Below are 17,840 nucleotides of genomic sequence, written 5' to 3'. Positions count from 1 at the left end.
AATTTTCTAAAAAACAAAATATTCCATTTATTATTTTCTTACAAAAATACAAAATATAAAATAATATGAGTTATATATTTAAAAATATATATGATAGAAGTTGATTAAATACAGAATTAGAAAGGTGGAGAAAAATGAAAAAACAACTAAATCTGATATTGTCATCAATAATAGAAATAAAAAAAATAAAACACGAGCAATACAAGAGAGAGAGAGAGAAAAAAGAGAATAACCGTTGGGATTTTATGTTTTTAATAATGCTGCTTATTCATAATAGTTATTCAGAAAAAAAAAGGAGAAATTTTTGGTCATGATAGTTGACCTCTTCAAAACTAGTCGACTTGCCTTGCAATTCAGCTCAAATTATTTGTGATTAGACACTCTTTTCTAAAATGTAGGATTGAAAATTCAGATTATATAGAAATGAAATCCATCAAAAACCAATAAATTAATTTGCGGCTTTATTATTATTATTATTATTATATCGCCAACTTATTCGCTTTTCATGAAAAATTATATTTATACATTGAATGAGTTTGGGAAAATAAAATCATAGACGGGACTTGAATTGGGAATATTATTTGTATTATTAATATTGCAGTAGGTCCATTATTTTAAATGCATTTTAATTCGTTGTAAATTGATTGAAATCACTTGATTCAAACGCAATAAATGATACCAGCTGTAACATTAATTTCCTTGTATAGCATAATGTTTAACCTAATGGCACAAAAGCAAAAAGGAAAAGAAAAAGCAACTCATATAAATGCTAATTCATAAATGTCATTATTGTGTTATGAAAATGTTATTTCCAGCGTCCGAATTACAAGAACACATGAAATACAAACACTGACTTTGAAAATACGCGAAATTTCAGAATGACTGACCCCTCCCCTCATCCTATAAATAGATAGCTGGAGTAAAGCTAGGTTTGCCGAACTGAATAGCCAAACACGGTTAGAAATTTAGAAACAAAAAATTTCTCTTTTTTCTTTTCTTCCGCCCTGCAGCACCCTAAAAAAATGGCGGCATCTCCTAGAAAATCGAGTGGACGGGTTCTCCGTTCCCTTTCACCATCAGGCCGGTTCAGTTCTCACTACGCTTCACAGTCTTCGTCGTCGTCTTCCTCGGCTTTTGCTTATTCGAGTTCAAGTTTCTCCTCACGCTCTTCTACTTTCTTTAATCAACAGAGATCTATTTCTCCGCCTCGTGTTAATCTCTATAACCACTCTCCATCATCACCGTCCGTGCGATTCTCGCTTGATAACCGTCCAATCTCGCCGAACCGTTCGATTTCAGCCGTCAGTAGAAACACCGAGGCTTTAAAGAATTTACAAAGCAAACAGCCAAAGCGAACTTGTATGTGTTCGCCTACGACGCATCCTGGATCTTTCCGTTGCAGTCTTCATAAGGGTTTCAATATTCAGCACGCTTCGTCCAGTTACGCGCCTAGTAATCGGCTTAACGCGCGTAGATCTGCGATGACAAATTCACTAGTTAGAATTGGAGGAGTCGAAGGAGATTTGGTTAGGAGAGCTTTGTCGGCTTTGATTAGGCCTTCATCACATCAGCAGCGTCGTCGTGCAGCGTTTCAGCCTAGGCCAAGCCGCCTCTCCGTGATGTCTAAAGCCGAGGATTGATCAAAAGGCATGTTGTGGTATGTATAAATTTTTTCAAGCTTTTTGGTTAAGTCTCAGAGATTTTCCGGTGATTGGAGATCGATCTGGGGAGCAGCGCCCCAGTTGCTGGCGGTGGAGTTAGGATCCGTGATGAGGTTTGAGATCTGGTTGAGATGGATTTGATTTTTAGTTTTCCCTGGGTGGCAGAAACCGTAGACGCAGAGGCTCAGAGCGTCATATTATCATTTAATTTGTTGGTGTAAATACATATCTTTGCAGCCAATGGCAAATTTACGAGGTTTTGAACAAACAAAAAAAATCTTAACACACTTAGAAAAACTAATCTATTCTAATCTAATTGCACTTAATTAAAATCTAAAAATTGGATCCCATGTCTCTTTTTTGATTGGTTTCAAGTTACTTCTTTCATTCGATTTGTTCTCCAAATACTATTAAATTCCATCCCAGCACAAACTTCTCGTTTTCCGTTTCAAAATTCTGCACCTTCTTCAGTTTGCGCCTTTTCTCTTTCGATTCGTACCGTTAATAGGTCTGTATTTTCTTTTCATTTCTTTCATCTCTCTTCAATTTTTCCATCTTTTTGTTAGTTTTATAAAATCTAAAATTTTATTTTGATTTACTGTTATTAACTTTCATTTTGGTTATTTTGTCAGGCATTGGAATTGGACATGGCGGAATTTACACATCTTGACCCCTTCAAAGGAGAACTGAACATATCGTCGGATTTACTTGGTCAAACTATGAAATAAACTGAACGTTGGATAAGATTGAGATGAGCCTTTGGGAAACTGAAAATTAATTGATATTAATGATTAAAACTCTATAATCTTAAATAGAAACTGGAGTGACGGTATGAACCGTTACTCTTAAGTTCGATGGAAATTAAGGGGGAAATTATTGAACTGGACACACTACAAAATCTGATGAACATATTAATATGAAATTGATAATTTTCAAGGGATAAGAAAAATGAGAAAGGAATAAACGAGATTGAGAACATCAAGTGCCAGACCTCCCCTCTCCCTCCTCCCCTCTCTAACAAAGGGTTCATACTAGAAAAGTTATAAAAACAAAACCTATATAGTCATAGGAGGCACGAGGCACGAACCAAAAAGGTTTTAGATTCGACCACTATGAATATTAAGAATATTGAATTTATCTAAAATTAATAAAAGAAACCTTAAAGATGTTGAATTTATCCCAAATTAATAAAATAAACAACAAAGAAGTTCAGAAAAACGCGTCATTAGCAACCACATAAACTCAAATAGCCCACGGGAACTCATAGCCCATAAAAACACTAAACTACTCTTTAATTTATACATTTGAGAAATTAAGTAGATTATAAGTATTGTATAGAAAAATTAGCTGGCATAATTTTCATTTGAAATAGAAATTAAATAAATTATGCACATTGCATAAATAAAACTAACACGAATATCTTTCATTTGAGTTAGAAATTAATTAAATTATAAACATTGTATAATAAAACATAAATAATTTCCATTTGAGTGAGTTAAACTAAAATTTAAAAAACACATACTCGATTTTGTAAATTTGTATAAAACTAAAAGCCATGTATTTTCTGGAAAAGAAAAAGGAAAGAAGAATAAGCAAACAGCTTGAGGAAACCGCCCAACTTTGTTCTCATTATTTCGGTGGCACCGAATTGGGTCCAGAAAGAGAGTACTAACTGCACAGATAGTATGTCATCTATTACAATATATTAAAAATTATGATAAAATATTATTTTAATATATTAAATTTATTATTTTATATTAGCAAGAGCTGTAACGAATTATATAGAAACTCAAATTAAAAATAATTAACTTAGTTATTTTTTAGAGTATTTTTCTATATTTTTTTTCTTGCATTATCTCGACCGTAGATAATGTATAAGCAGCAGCTACCAGTAACTAGGAGACTATGTGCTTGTATTCTTGTCAAAATGGAATTTTTCTCTAAAAACTAGAATCAGCCGGCAATAAATAGGTAAAGACATGAAAGAGCGACAGCTCTCGAGGAATATGAATCCTTTTGCTTTCTTTAAAAATTATAATATTTTATATTTCTATGTTTCCCCCCTCATTTTCTGTAATTGACATTAGTGTTACATGTGTTTTGATTTTTTTTAATTTTTAGAAGAGTCAAAATACTAAAATTTTGTTATTTTAATTTTATAATTTTCTTTATAATTCATTGATAAGTAAATTTTTATTATTAAAGAAAAGGGACACAAATAATTCAATTGAAGATATTATAACTTTCGGCTTAATGCTTCACACCTCACTTGGTGGGGGATTAATATTTTCTTGAATGCTAATCAACTGAAGGGTGAATATTTCGTTAATTTATGTTTTAATTTTATCATTAAATTCAAAAGTTTTAATTTTATCATTAAATTCAAAAGTTTTAATTTTATCACTAAAATTTTAAAATTAATTTATTTTAATCATTTGATCATTAACATTAATAAAAAGATAAAAATGTTTTTTTTTATTTCATCATGTTATATCGTTTATTTTTCATTTATTTTCTATAATAATAAGAAATCATGAATTTGAGAGGTTTGAAGTTTTTGTTTTAAAATCCGAGTGATGAATAACATTGTTTTAAAATGATGGCCAATGTATCTTAAAACTAATTTTTTCGGACGATCATAGGACGGAAAAATTAAAACATTAAACTTTTAGATAAACTTTATCAATTTTGAGCTGAGTTTCAACAAAAACCTAAACAGAAGAAAAATGAATAAAATGTAAACAATTTTATACTAATTTTATTTCGTATGGATGGATGGTTCAAAAGGCCTAAAAACTACAATCACTGACCAACCCTTTGGTGTTGCTTTAGGCTTTTGAACTGCACCTCACTCTCCGATTTCAAAGCCGCCACGCACGACAATGCTATGGTTTAAGCGAATCTATTGATTTTCGTTTTGTTATTAAGGAACACAGATTGTCTTCACGTTTATTTGAATTCTATTGGAGATCTGGGTTTCCCAAGTGTCTTCCTGGGTTCCGATTGAAATGAAAAGGCCGGATTGTAAGTCAAATAGTCTTTGGTGTAGTAATAAATAATCTACATTGTTTACGTTTTTTGTTTTGTTTTCTTTGGAGAAACCAAGACACACGTTGCCCTATTGGCGTTAATGATGAATTTAAGGCTAAGATCACGGAATTCAAGGTAATCAGATCACTGACCCACGATTAAGAAATTACAAGTGCAGAACCAAATGTCTTCAATTTGCTTTCACAGAAATATATTCGTTACTATGCTCTTTCTTTGTTTGATTCAAGCCACACGGCGCATTCAAAACTGATGCTCCAAGCACGGTTCAATGATTCACACTCTTTTTTCATATTTATCGGATATATATTTTTTAAATAATTATATACTCTTAACTATAAGTTCTTAAATATAAAAGAAACAGTAAGCACGTGATTCACTAATCATTCTGGCAACAGAAATTGAACCAAAACAATATGGAATTATATATTGCAGGCAGAAGGCCCACCGAAATCCCTTTGTGTTGCAAGTAGGGGATGTTTCATGATTCGTGTGACTCAAGTATGTTCCATGTGGGACATGCTCCTCTGTTAAAATGTTAAAGTGGTAGTCTCACCGTCACCTGAAAAATAAATTCTAAAATATTTAAATTTTAAAATTTTCAATGGAAATTAAAAGTATGATGATTAAAAGGATTATATTTATAATTGTCATTAATACGCGTTTTTAGTTGCAAATTAAAAATGTAATGTATGATGTTAATTGATTGGTAAGCAAATGCTTACATGCCGAAAATGTATAATGAAATGTCATTTTCTTATCCCATTTCTTAAAATGCATACCTTTGAGTGCAGATCGACGGATTGTAAGAAAGAATCAGAAGGGGGGGGGGGGGAATGAAAACAGAAGCTCAAATTGACATGGAAATATGACGTGTTACACAGTTGCAACTTCAAAGTTGTCCAAATGCCATGTCATCACATTCTCCGACAAGACTTTACCCCTTCCCTACTTCTCCTTCAAACAAGCTCTTCTCTGTGCCGCTCAAAACTGACTTGTCTCTCTCTCATCAGATTCTACACAAGGAATCCACAATTTCCTGTTGAGTTATCAAAACGCCACAATCATCGATGGCGAACCTCAAAGCAGGCACAAGACCACCATGGCTTGGTCTGGGCGCTGCTGTCTGGGTGCAGATAGCATCTGGGAATGCGTACAACTTCCCTCTCTACTCCCATTCCTTGAAATCTGCTCTGGGGTTCAACCAACATCAGCTGACGATGCTTGGTGTCGCTAATGATATTGGTGAAAACGTTGGTCTCCTCCCTGGTATCGCTTGTAACAAGTTCCCGCCTTGGATTGTTCTTTCCATCGGTTCTTTTGCTTGCTTCTTGGGTTATGGTGTTCTTTGGCTCGCACTTAGCCGAACTGTTCTAAATCTTCCTTATTGGTTGGTAAGTTTAATTCTTTATCTGGATTATTTTTTTATATTGTTTACATCTGCACTTCGAGCTGGAATTTGATTTCATCCTTGATTTAGATGAGTTTGTCTTAGATTTTTAACTGATTTGAATGCTTTTAAATATTAATTTTATCTCATGAAAGCCAGATTCTTTTTGAGAGATAAACCTAAAGCTCTTTTAACCAGGATTGATACAAATTGGTAAAGTTGGTTTGAGGTGGCCTTGTTGCTTTGAAATGTTAGGAAAGTTCTTATTTTTTTCCCCAGTGAAAACATTATGCTTATTGTAAATCCATTGTGAAACTTGAGCTTTATCTTGCGTTGCTTGATACTTAAAGTAGGAAATTTCGTTGAGACCTGATGAAAGTGATGGTCCGAAACATACAAGAAGTGGAATGGTAGCATGTAGTTCAAAACTAGTTTCCTAACAATTTTGTTGCATTAAAAGAGTCCAAAATCTTTGGCCGAAAATGCTTCAATTAGAGAAAACTATTCTTACCTTTCGGTTTCTTTCTAGTACATCTCCCATGTACAGAAACATATAGCTGAGGTGTAGTCGTAATGTTTAATAGGTTTTACATGTGAACCTAGACCGCAAAAGACTCCGTTTGAAGAAGGCAAGCGGTGATGGATTAATGAGGAGTATTATTTGATCCTATGAATTTTGCTTTCTATTCCTCTCTTTTTTTCTTTTCTTTTTTTGCTCCTATTGTCTCCAGATGCTTTTTTTGCAATATTTGTCTCCTAGAAATGTTAATAAAATTCATACTTGATAGGTCTCTAGTTAAATTAGAGTCGGGAGTGAGTGTATCCTATTAGTTTACCTATTGTCTGATCATACCTATACATGCAACTAAAATATTAGTTTAATTAAGATTTTAAAATTCATTCTTTTAGATGGTTTGTCAGTGCATTCTCTTTTAATCTTTGTATTCAAGATTTACAAATTTTATCTAGCATACCCATGTTAGAGCAGGGCATGTTCTTTGTTCATCAATGTTGCTCAGAAACATCAGTTTCACCAATGTAAATGATATGTAAAAATTAAAAAATTAAATGTATTCAGTCTGCTATCTCTTGGTAATTTCAATCAGCAATTGGCTAAATATTACGATTTTCATTTTCTACTGTTCTGCAGCTATGGCTTGCACTTTGTGTAGCTACCAACAGTAGTGCTTGGTTGAGCACTGCAGCGCTTGTCACTAATATGAGAAATTTCCCCGTCAGTCGAGGCACAGTTGCTGGTATCCTCAAGGGCTATTCTGGGCTAAGTGCTGCAGTATTTACAGAAATTTACAGCACCATACTTCGGAAGTCCTCTTCTAACCTTCTGATGTTTCTTTCAGTTGGTGTCCCTATTCTTTGCTTTCTCATGATGTACTTTGTTAGGGCTTGTACTCCCACCTTTGGTGCGGACTCCACGGAGCGTGGCCATTTTCTTTTTATCCAAGTTACTAGTGTGGTTCTTGGCTTGTATGTTTTAACGACCACGATACTAGATCCTATTCTTCATTTTGGTGCTGAGATTTCTTCTGCCATACTTGTCGGAATGGTTGTCCTTCTTTTGGCTCCCCTCGCCATTCCCGTAAAGATGACTATCTGTCCCTCGAGGATCAACCAACCAGAGATGCCTAACCAACCAGTTGCGTCTTCAGATGAAAACCTTCAAGGGGAAGGCAATGCAGATAAAACAGAACCACTGTTGAAGTCATCAGAATCCACGACATACCTGGGAAGTTTTCGTGAAGGTGATGAGGCAACGGAGGTGGCCATGCTTCTAGCTGTGGGTGAGGGGGCATTTAAGAAGAAGAGAAGGCCTAAAAGGGGGGAAGATTTCAAATTTACCGAAGCTGTAGTTAAAGCTGATTTCTGGCTTCTTTTCTTGGTTTTCTTCACTGGTGTTGGTTCCGGTGTGACTGTTCTCAACAATCTGGCTCAGATAGGGATTGCACAAGGCGTACACAACACAACCATACTGTTATCTCTTTTCAGTTTTTGCAACTTTATTGGCCGTCTTGGTGGTGGGGTTGTATCGGAACATTTTGTCAGGTAAAGAGAATACATTTGATTTACAAATTTATTTAAAGTTGCCACTTTTATACTGGTTACTTCGCTTCCAGGATATGAACTCTCCGAGCATAAAGTAAATTTGGCATGCACCAATATAACTTTTGTTACTTGGTGCCAAAAGTAGTTGTTTTTCCTTAAAATGTTTTACGGGAATTTTAGTGCCCATAGCCATTTGTTTATGATTGTTGGTTAGAGTTAATAGGTGCAAAGTTGCATTTTATTCTATGTTTTCCTATGTTCATGCCTAGGTCGCCTAATTATAATATATATATTTGTTATTTGCAGGTCAAAACTGGTTCCCCGCACCGTTTGGATGACATGCACTCAAATAATCATGGTCATTACATACCTTCTTTTTGCGTCAGCTATTGAGGGCACATTATATGCTGCAACCGCATTACTAGGAATATGCTATGGTGTTCAATTCTCCATCATGATCCCCACTGTCTCTGAGCTTTTCGGTTTGAAGCATTTTGGTATATTTTACAATTTCATGTCACTAGGAAATCCTCTCGGAGCATTCCTCTTCTCGGGGCTCCTAGCAGGATATATATACGATACTGAGGCCGCAAAACAGCATGGAGTCAATCTGATTAGCTCAAGCATTTCGTGCATCGGTCCAAACTGCTTTAGGCTTACTTTCCTGGTTCTTGCTGGTCTCTGTGGTGTGGGCTCAGTAGCAAGCATCGTTCTTACTAAGCGGATATGGCCTGTTTACGAAATGCTTTACGGCCGGGGTTCTTTTAGGCTGCCCCAAACTTCTAATCACTGAGTGTGGAAGATTTCAATCATTTAGAGGCCTACTTTGGTGCACATCTTGGACTAGGTATTTCCACTCTACGAAGTATGCAAACTCTAATAAATGCAGTTTCTGCCTGGATGCCTGTTTATTACTCAACACGCGCATCCGGCTCTGATTTTTGCAAACCCTTGCTCGAATTATAAAATCTATCTAGAAGAACATTGATGCATAGTTGATAACTGTAATATCCGATCATATTATTGTTAATGATGTTGCAAGTTTGTGTGTACCATGATAGCAGAGCTGCAAATTTTAGCTGGATGTAAAGGCAGTCATTATGTACTTAGAATTGCAATCAACCTATACTTTTTCTTTATTTGGTTGTTTGTGTGAAGTGATAATCGTAAGGTTTCAAACACGAACTTATTGATAATTATCGTAAAGAATTTGTCGCCTTTGAAGATTAGTTGCTGATATCTTAAATTCTCAGCAGGTTGAGAGTTAAACTCCTTTGTTTTTGTAGACAAGAACTTTAAGGAACCTTAAATGTTACGGGATACAATATTTAAGATAACTTGAATAAGGGAGGCTGGTATTCATTGCAACTATTTAAGACTGTGGCTGGCTGTTGTTAAAGAATTCGACGAAGCCGTAACGGCAATATTGAAATGGCGGATGAAAATCATTGAATTCTTTTAAAATGGCAAATGAATCTTGTGTCGTACTTTTTGAAGCAGGTAGTTAATGTCTACACCTTGAAACATTACACTAGCAAAATCTGGTGTGAGAATTAACATCTTTACAATATTGAAACTATCTTTTCGATCGCCTTAGATCAATCAGTTTTCTCAACTATTTTCTTTCAACACACATATATTAGTGTAGAAACTTTAGGATACATGAATCCAGAAAGAATACAAACAGTCCAGTGCTAGCAAGTACTAACCTTATATCAGATTCACATGCATAAAAAAGGCAGTTGTTACCAGACATATAGGGCCTATCCCTATGATTGGAGAAGAAAACTTTTGAATGAGCATGACTCGACTTAGCCAACAAAAGTAAGAAAGATTCCTCAGACATGATCAAGTGGGTTTCATGTCCTGAAAAAGTTCTGCCCACAATGTTTGATCATCATAGTCCTCACCTGCTTTTTCTTGTTTGTAGTGATCGCCGTAAATCTTTGGGCTTGGAGTTCTTACAAAACAAAGAGGTACAGAGAGTTTTGGGCTCCTACAGCCATTTGTGAGCATCAACCTCTCTTGTGCTGCCATTGCAATATCAGCAGGATCAGAAGTGATGGGGCTTCTGTAATTGAATATCACCTTCTCCTGCATTTTTCTATCAAGAGGTCCTGATAATTTCAAGCTTCTAGGAGGGACCAACAACTTGTCTTGTCCTCTGTAATCCAAGGGACCGGATTTTGCAACCTTCCTTGTTCTCACCACTGGCTGCTCTATCTTCATCAGCTCCTTTTTGTTCTTGGCCTTCCGTGACAACGTCAGTGCCACTCTCCATTGATCTTGATGACAAACCGATTCCGGAAACGGCTTAATCGCGTGATTCTCCTGATGAACCAACTTGTTAACATACTTGTTGACGCACTTTCTTGTCTTGTTGATTGCCAAAATGAGCTTGGCAAGGCTGTTAGGGGCTTCTCCGGTTTCCTTCCTAGCGAGCTTGAGAATCTCCAGCCTATGCTTGGCAACTGAAATTCCCATGCTCTGAAGAAACTCATGGTTGAAGGACGCTAAGTCCTCCTTTTCTAGCTCATTTTGAGAAAAGGCAAGGCTATACTCATAGACAAGCGAGGGCTCAAGAGCAGTTTTTGATAACCAAGAGTACCAGTCCATTGCGATGGTGCTTGCCGAAAACCACAGGGTGCTCAGAAAATGGGAGGTTTATATACAGTTATAAACTGGTTGCATGTGAAAAGTGGTCCGTCTCTTAAAGAAAATCTTCAAATTGCAACCACAAATGCTTTTTAGTTCTGTCGTATTTATTGTGTTTGCGGTCATCGTACTTGATCATTTACTATAAATATTTATAGACACAACAGTAAGTAAATAAAAGAAGGTGAAGAGTAAGTAAATGTGAAAGGGGAGGGTGAACATATCTGTTTTGTGACGTAACTGAAAATTGGTTGGTAGTTGAAAGTGAGAGGGACATGAAGCGAAATTGTGGAGTTTACACTCCCTTTGTGTTTTTCATTGCAAGGTTTCCCACTTGACTTCTGTTTAGGGCATATTATCATATGTTTTCATCAACTTTTGTCTTTATTTTGGGCTGCACATGTGCTTGCTATCAGCAAAATCTTCCAATAAAACAAAAACTATATCCAATTCTGATTATGTGTACTAGTGAGTTACAAAATGAAACATCATCACCTAGGCACATACATGTATACAGACTCGAAATGGATAAAAGATAATTCTTCACTAAACGGATCATAATCAAGTCATATCAATTAAAATTCGAATTAATATCTCTAACAAATGTAATTACTAAATTGGAAAAGTATATAGAAGCATTAATTGTCTGTAGGTGTAAGCAATACTAGTGTTGGGAAATGTCAAAGAAGCAATTGCAAGCTTATGGGATTGGCAAAAGGGATAGAAGTGGTGGTGTGTGTTCCTTTTTGACATCAAGAATGAACATGGTAGGGAAGGGTGGCCCATAACATGCATATTTAATTCTATATCCCATTCAAAGTGTTGAGCCAGTCATGAATAGTAGTTGTTGAATCATAATGTGAGGAAACGCTGTTTTTAGTGGGCAGGCATTTATGAAAACGGTGAAAAAGTTCGGAGAGGTTTGGAAATGGAGGGCTTTATGCGATATGAAACCCCACAAGATATGTGTATCAATTCATCAAAATCAAAGCCTGCCTTTCCTACCCTACCATATGCTGTACCTAAGACAACTAATGCTGTACCTAAGTTAGTTTTTTATTTATAAAAATATACATACATTTATATATGAATTATAAACCAACCTTTTTTAAAGAGACCCCTCCCAACACCAACATAACTTCGTCCCTGTATATTATACGATTGTACTCTGATATGGAAGTTATAATTACATAATATGACACTGCAGCAAGTTAGTGTTTCACAGCTGAATTATGGTTAGCCATCTCTTGGTGGGTCTAGAGAGCTTCCATTTCAAATTGAGGGCTGTTGGATGATTAGTCTGGGACTCCTATTCAAACGTTTTCTGTTTTCTATTCGTAGATAAGCACTTACTAAAATGTTATAGAGTAGTGAACCAACCAAATTTACATATATTTACATCATTGTAATAAGTTTTAGCTTTTATCTTAAATGTCTAATTCAATTCTATCCTATCATGGAGTTTATAGAACAAGTTTCCCCCCTAACCATGTAATACTCGAATTAAATTAATTAGATGGTTTCCATACAATGATCAATTTTAACACTGAGCTGTAGACATTGGGCTCAAGGAAACAATCTATAGTTTAGATCTTAGGCCCACGTTGAATGCATGTTAATAGCCTTTTTTACTTCTTAAAATTAAGTTAAAAGTGATTACTGTAATATCTATTTTAAATGCTCTTAGTTAATATGATTACAAAGTAATATGTTCTAAATTTTTAACCATTTAGTAATAAACATTCAATTATTCTTACATTCACTTATGCTCGAACCTATGACCTTTATTAACGCTTATTAATAGCTTTTTATAGTTGGCTTGACTGTATGCCGAATTATATACATGATAAATACATCAATAAATTCCATCTACAACAGATGACTTATTATAATAATAAGTGTGTAAAAAAATCTATATATAACACTAGCGGAATATGAAAATTAAGTCTATTTTACCATTCAAATCCAGTCCATACGCCCTTATAAATCAGATAAAATTCAGCAGTGCAACATACTTGCAGTGTTGGAAATGAACAGAATTGCCAACTACCGCCGGGAGGGGGGGGGGGTATTAAACAAGTTGGATTTACATCAACAAATCTGTTACAAAGGAAAGAAATGCATACAAAAATAGAAGCTCCAGAAACACGTCTAGAAATTTATGTGAATCAAAAGAAATTTGATTCACTAAACTAAGAATGATGCCAATTCCATTAGCGGCTATTAAGAATCCAATAAAACATCTAAGAACATATAAGGCGTAGAGGAATTATGCTGACATGAGAATCACCACTATCATATCCTGCAAAATATGACAGAAAACAAAATCTACACTCTAGAATTCCATCTTCACAATTCATTCGGAACTCTGTGATACTCCACCATACTGAAGCCAATCCTTTGCGCAGATGAGAGCTTCAAGTGTCACTGGATGTAATGAGCTGTGGTAATTATCCATCTTTTTTCTATCCGTGTCAAAAACAAAATCAGAACCAACAGTAGAAAACGGGATTGACAAAATATCAGAAGCCATCCTCCAAAGAATAGGATACTTTTTCTTGTTTAGTTTCCACCAGCTCAGAATATTGAAATCATGTTCTCTAGGCAAAAGTGACTCTTCTAGATATTGATCCAATTCAGATCTTGTTTGCTGGCTAACACTGATCCCGGAGATATATACCTCAAAATCTGAAAGCCCATCTCCAATAGAAATAAGGGGATCCGAGGAAGGTGCTTCTTGAGAGGCTACTTCTTGATGGGGCATTTCATGACAAGTTACTTCTTGATGCGGCATTTCATGACAAGCTACTTCTTGATGCGGCACTTCATGACAAGCTACTTCTTGATGGGGCATTTCCTGACAAGCAACTTCATGGGGCATTTCACGACAAGCACCTTCTTGAGATGGTCCCTCTTGAAGGTATCCTTCTTCGGATAGTCCTTCTTGAAGGAAGCCATTTTCAGGAAGTTCAGTTTTGGGGATGATGCTCCCATTATCTTCAGGGATACCGCTTTCATTCCGTTCTTCCACAAATGTTTCGCGTGGAGGAACTTCATGTATGGTATATTCATGGTAGAGCTCATGAATCCCATCATCAACAATCTTAATCCACATTCCAGCATCATCACCATATATCCTAGAGAAGCTAAACTCAACGAGTTTCATTTTGAACCTTGGATCCATTACCACAGCAATCGCCAAAACTAAGAAGCAGTCACTCCAGTATCTATCAAACTTCTCCTTCAAAGGCTTGGTCAAGTTGCTGATAAATGGGTCATTGCTCATTGAGGCATGTGTCAACTCTAATTGAACTTTTGACACCTCATGATAGAATGCACTGGCAGTTGGGTATGTTTGGGCAGTTAATATACTGACAGCATCAAAGAAAAGCTTCAAGTATGTGCAGAGAATTTCTATTTGCTTCCAATCGTCCATTGATGGGGCTATATTATAATCAAGAAAGGAGGTCTCCAAGCACAGAAATACCTGCTTTAGTTCGCAGGCAGCCACCAACATGTCATACGTTGTGTTCCATTTTGTTTGATCATCGATAAATATGTCTTTCGTGCTAGGCTCCTTAAGTTGTTCCTTAAGATGGAAAAACGTCTCTTCATGAGTATCTGAACTTTTCACAAACTTCGCACTTTCCCGGATTTTATTCACAGTTGCCCCCACAGACCATAGTGCCTCTCGTGCAAGAAGACTTATAACACGAGCAAAGCAATTTCCAATCAATAACTGACCATGAAGCACATAAGGATTCCTGCCAGAAAACAGAGCTCGTAGGCTTTCATTTATGTTCTCATTTGAGAAGGACTGATCAAGAGTAAGGGTAAATAGCCTATTCTCCAAATGCCATTCAGATAGACAAGAAACAACAGTTTGCTGTAAGGCACCATCTGAATCAGGAAACGGTACTGTGACCACATTAAGCAGGCAGCGATGCAAATTCCACTCAGTATCAACGAATTGTCCTGTTAAAAACATAACCCACAGTTTGATTTGAAATCCACAAATCTAATGCAAGGCTGACCCGACCTGGAATTTCATTGATAAAATTGAGAAGGCTCTGCTTCTCTTTCAAGTACATTGCGACACAATCTCCTTGAATAGTGTTGAAACTCACCATATTGAACTGTGGTTGAAGAGTCCGCACAAAATCATTAAAACCAGGGTGTTCTACAATGTGGAGGGGATACTCATGCATTATTATCATCTTAGCTATCTCATGGTTGCAGTTTTCCTGGTTAAAAGGGATGTTTGCAATTCTCTGAGTTGTTCGTTGTCTTTTCCATGATTCGTCAACAGCATTACCAGTTTTAGGGTCTGGTGTCTGTTGATTTCTCTGACTTACGGGGCAGATACCCAATGCAATGTGTCTTTTGAGGTGGCTAGTTCCAGCTAGCTTTGAACCGGTAATGTAAGCAAATGATTTTTTGCACTGATTACAGAAGGCCCTGATACATCCATCTCCAACAGTCTCCACAGTAAAATAATCCCAGACAATAGACTTCTTCCTCCTCCGTTTATTCGGCTGTACTTCAGAACCAAGTGGCTCACCGTTCTCAGTAGGAGTAATAGGTGTATCAGGCATGTTAACAGGAACAATTGCAGTCTCCATCTCAATGTACAGTCCTGCAAATATCAAAGGCACAGCTAATTATAAGTTCTCATTTAGATTATGTTAAAAAAGTCAATGGAAAAACGTGTGGCAGACCACATGAAGACAACACTATTTAGTAGCCAGATAAGAATGATACAAAGTGATTTGATGACATCCAAAGTTTTGATTTTCACATTAGAGCCTAAACTTATTGAATAAGAAAATTCCCTAAACGTCTGCACTACATTATATCTTATGCGCAGTAGGTTCTCCTTCACAAGACAATTGAGATTCATATTTACAAACTAACAAACCATAAGCCCAAGTGATCAGGATCTGGAGTCCAAACTTAAATGAAAACCCACTGCAACATAAAAACGAAATAACTATCATCTTCTCATAAACTAAATGACCAAAAAAACGAGGGCCACACTAAAAAAAAATCATGTGTAGAGGAAGGGGAACAACTTACTAAAAGATGCACATAAAGAGAGAAAAATAGCCAGGAAAGCAGAAAAGCAATACAAGAACTAGGAAGAAATAGGATTTTGAGCAAAACTCATTAACGCCGATCGCAAAGATCCTCGAACAAAAATCTATAATTCCCAGTAAAGTCCATATATATAAACTCAAAAACAAGGCATCGAAACCTAAAATTACGCTGAAATAAACAAAACCCAGTTCATTGATCAAAGATTTAAGTACCTTGTTTCACCAAAGAGCCCGGAAAGCAGATTCGAAACAAAAGTCGTTGATTTATTTGCTTATTATTGCTTTCCTGAAACTGAAGGAAGTAAAAAAATAATGATATTTTGAATATCGGGTAACGGAGGGAAGCGCAGACAAGGAAGAGAAAGGTTAATTGGGCTGGAAAAGAGGCGAAAGAAAGTTCAGAGCTTTCTTTTTGTCCGGTGAGAGAAAAAAGCCAAAACCCTAAATTAGGGCTAAAATAATATCAGAATTTAGGGCGCTTTTCTTTTTCCTTCGGAATTTAGGCCGCATTTATATATAGCAAAGGAGAAAAAAAGTCATAATTGGTTTTGGACTCTCTCAAAGGCCCATTTTTTATTTATTCTCTGAAGGCGGTTCTATCGTAGCTTTCGTGTCCTATACTCATATTCATCCGTATCCAATTATTAAATTACGGTTATATGCTTATTTGTGTATTATTATTTATTTATTTTTGGGTAAAATGTATGAATTCATAGGAACGATTCATATTATTATTTTATCTGAGGTAATTATAAGTAATATATATTCTAAAGATTCTCAATAATTGATAATGAAAGTTCAAACACTCTTTATAATATTTGGTGTTCGAACCTGAACTTCTAGAAACAACAATCGTCCATTTAAACATTAAAATAACTTTGTTCGTACTTCTCTACTCTAATGTCAAAATAGCATAAAAAAATATTGTCACAAACACGCTCATATTATAAAGAGATTATTTCTATGACTCAAATCCAAATCATTTATACAAATAAATGTCCTTATTAAAGATTGAGGATTGAAGTTTAAGAAAACGTTTAAACAAGAAAAAATGATAAATTGATAATTAATTTTAATATAAATATTTTCAACACAACGATTTTGTATGCTTTTTAAAATTAAATATGATTTTTATAATATCTGATATTAATTAATTAATAATAAACCAAATATTAATTGGTTAAAAAAATTTAAAAATCGACCTAACTATTAAAAAAATATTTTTTTTAAGATTACTTCTCTTTCAGTTGAGTTGACTTGACTCACTATTACCATGCCGAATTGCATTTGTTTTAAGATAATAAAATATTGCTTTAGTGGAGGAAACTATAATTGTCACTTTAGTCTTTGAAATTCACAAATTCCAACTTCTATCACTGTGTTTTTAGTTGAAATTATTGTCTAAACAATTATGATTATCGACTATCGTAAATCTCATATGCATCTTAATTAAATAAATATTTAATAATATTATTAAAAAATATTTTTAAATAAGCGAAATATCTATTTTAAATATAGATTGACATAAATAAAAATTTATAAATTTCAGCCATTAATAAGTAATTTCCAATCCAAATTGAATTATGTAATGAAAAACTATATATATTAAAAATATAAAGAAGATGAACCAATCCCATCCACATAGACTTACTAAGAATAATTGGTTTCATGGTTGACTCGCCATAAACCAATAAGTCAAGGTCAAGCAGCGACTATTGTATCCCAAAAAGCAAAAGGAAGAAGGATCATTTCATCGGCATTTTAGTTCCATTCCAATGAGCTGAGGAGAAAAATAAGATGTTTCCCAGGAAAAATATCAATAAAGAAAGTGGGGAAAACGTATGGTAAGTCAGCGATGAGTGGGGCCTTTAATATTTATGAATGAATTTCTTCGAAGCAGGAAGGGTACTTGTTCCTATTGTTGTAATA

General features: G+C 35.2%; 4 protein-coding genes across 6 annotated transcripts; 2 read left to right on the top strand and 2 right to left on the bottom strand.

The window, feature by feature from the left end:
* Positions 1-930: 930 nt before the first annotated feature.
* LOC120218996 lies at positions 931-2,332 on the top strand. The gene is made up of 2 exons (XM_039215861.1): positions 931-1,657; positions 2,294-2,332. The coding sequence occupies exon 1, from the start codon at positions 1,023-1,025 to the stop codon at positions 1,638-1,640; it is 618 nt and encodes a 205-aa protein (XP_039071792.1). The 5' UTR covers positions 931-1,022; the 3' UTR covers positions 1,641-1,657; positions 2,294-2,332.
* Positions 2,333-5,547: 3,215 nt separating this feature from the next.
* Positions 5,548-9,212, top strand: LOC120218995 (protein NUCLEAR FUSION DEFECTIVE 4-like). The gene is made up of 3 exons (XM_039215860.1): positions 5,548-6,103; positions 7,250-8,160; positions 8,467-9,212. The coding sequence occupies exons 1-3, from the start codon at positions 5,780-5,782 to the stop codon at positions 8,951-8,953; spliced, it is 1,722 nt and encodes a 573-aa protein (XP_039071791.1). The 5' UTR covers positions 5,548-5,779; the 3' UTR covers positions 8,954-9,212.
* A 593-nt stretch (positions 9,213-9,805) lies between these two features.
* On the bottom strand, positions 9,806-10,905 carry LOC120218994. The gene is made up of 2 exons (XM_039215859.1): positions 9,951-10,905; positions 9,806-9,910 (listed from the first exon to the last, which is right to left on the bottom strand). The coding sequence occupies exon 1, from the start codon at positions 10,774-10,776 to the stop codon at positions 10,009-10,011; it is 768 nt and encodes a 255-aa protein (XP_039071790.1). The 5' UTR covers positions 10,777-10,905; the 3' UTR covers positions 9,806-9,910; positions 9,951-10,008.
* Positions 10,906-12,973: 2,068 nt separating this feature from the next.
* LOC120218993 (zinc finger BED domain-containing protein DAYSLEEPER-like) lies at positions 12,974-16,366 on the bottom strand. Of its 3 annotated transcripts, none has more exons than XM_039215857.1 (3): positions 16,125-16,366; positions 13,711-15,451; positions 12,974-13,653 (listed from the first exon to the last, which is right to left on the bottom strand). In XM_039215857.1, exons 2-3 carry the CDS (start codon positions 14,801-14,803, stop codon positions 13,172-13,174), a joined length of 1,575 nt encoding a protein of 524 aa, XP_039071788.1. In that variant the 5' UTR covers positions 14,804-15,451; positions 16,125-16,366; the 3' UTR covers positions 12,974-13,171. The 3 variants fall into 3 exon arrangements, with proteins under 3 accessions (XP_039071788.1, XP_039071789.1, XP_039071787.1); XM_039215858.1 differs by having other exon boundaries at positions 12,974-13,593; XM_039215856.1 differs by having other exon boundaries at positions 12,974-15,451; positions 16,125-16,365.
* Positions 16,367-17,840: the final 1,474 nt, after the last annotated feature.

The sequence above is a fragment of the Hibiscus syriacus genome, unplaced genomic scaffold, assembly GCF_006381635.1.
Source record: "Hibiscus syriacus cultivar Baekdansim isolate YM2019G1 unplaced genomic scaffold, ASM638163v2 tig00110202_pilon, whole genome shotgun sequence".
Lineage (NCBI taxonomy): Eukaryota > Viridiplantae > Streptophyta > Magnoliopsida > Malvales > Malvaceae > Hibiscus > Hibiscus syriacus.
The sequence above is the reverse complement of the archived record's forward strand: the minus strand, read 5'-3'. Positions and strand labels throughout refer to the sequence as shown.

Bases quoted from the DNA above. Each gene is read 5' to 3' on its own strand.
- LOC120218996 (XM_039215861.1), top strand. From the start codon at position 1,023: ATGGCGGCATCTCCTAGAAAATCGAGTGGACGGGTTCTCCGTTCCCTT.
- LOC120218995 (XM_039215860.1), top strand. From the start codon at position 5,780: ATGGCGAACCTCAAAGCAGGCACAAGACCACCATGGCTTGGTCTGGGC. The intron at 6,104-7,249 runs GTAAGTTTAATT...ACTGTTCTGCAG, and splicing joins TAAATCTTCCTTATTGGTTG to CTATGGCTTGCACTTTGTGT. The intron at 8,161-8,466 runs GTAAAGAGAATA...TGTTATTTGCAG, and splicing joins GTATCGGAACATTTTGTCAG to GTCAAAACTGGTTCCCCGCA.
- LOC120218994 (XM_039215859.1), bottom strand. From the start codon at position 10,776: ATGGACTGGTACTCTTGGTTATCAAAAACTGCTCTTGAGCCCTCGCTT.
- LOC120218993 (XM_039215856.1), bottom strand. From the start codon at position 14,803: ATGTTTTTAACAGGACAATTCGTTGATACTGAGTGGAATTTGCATCGC.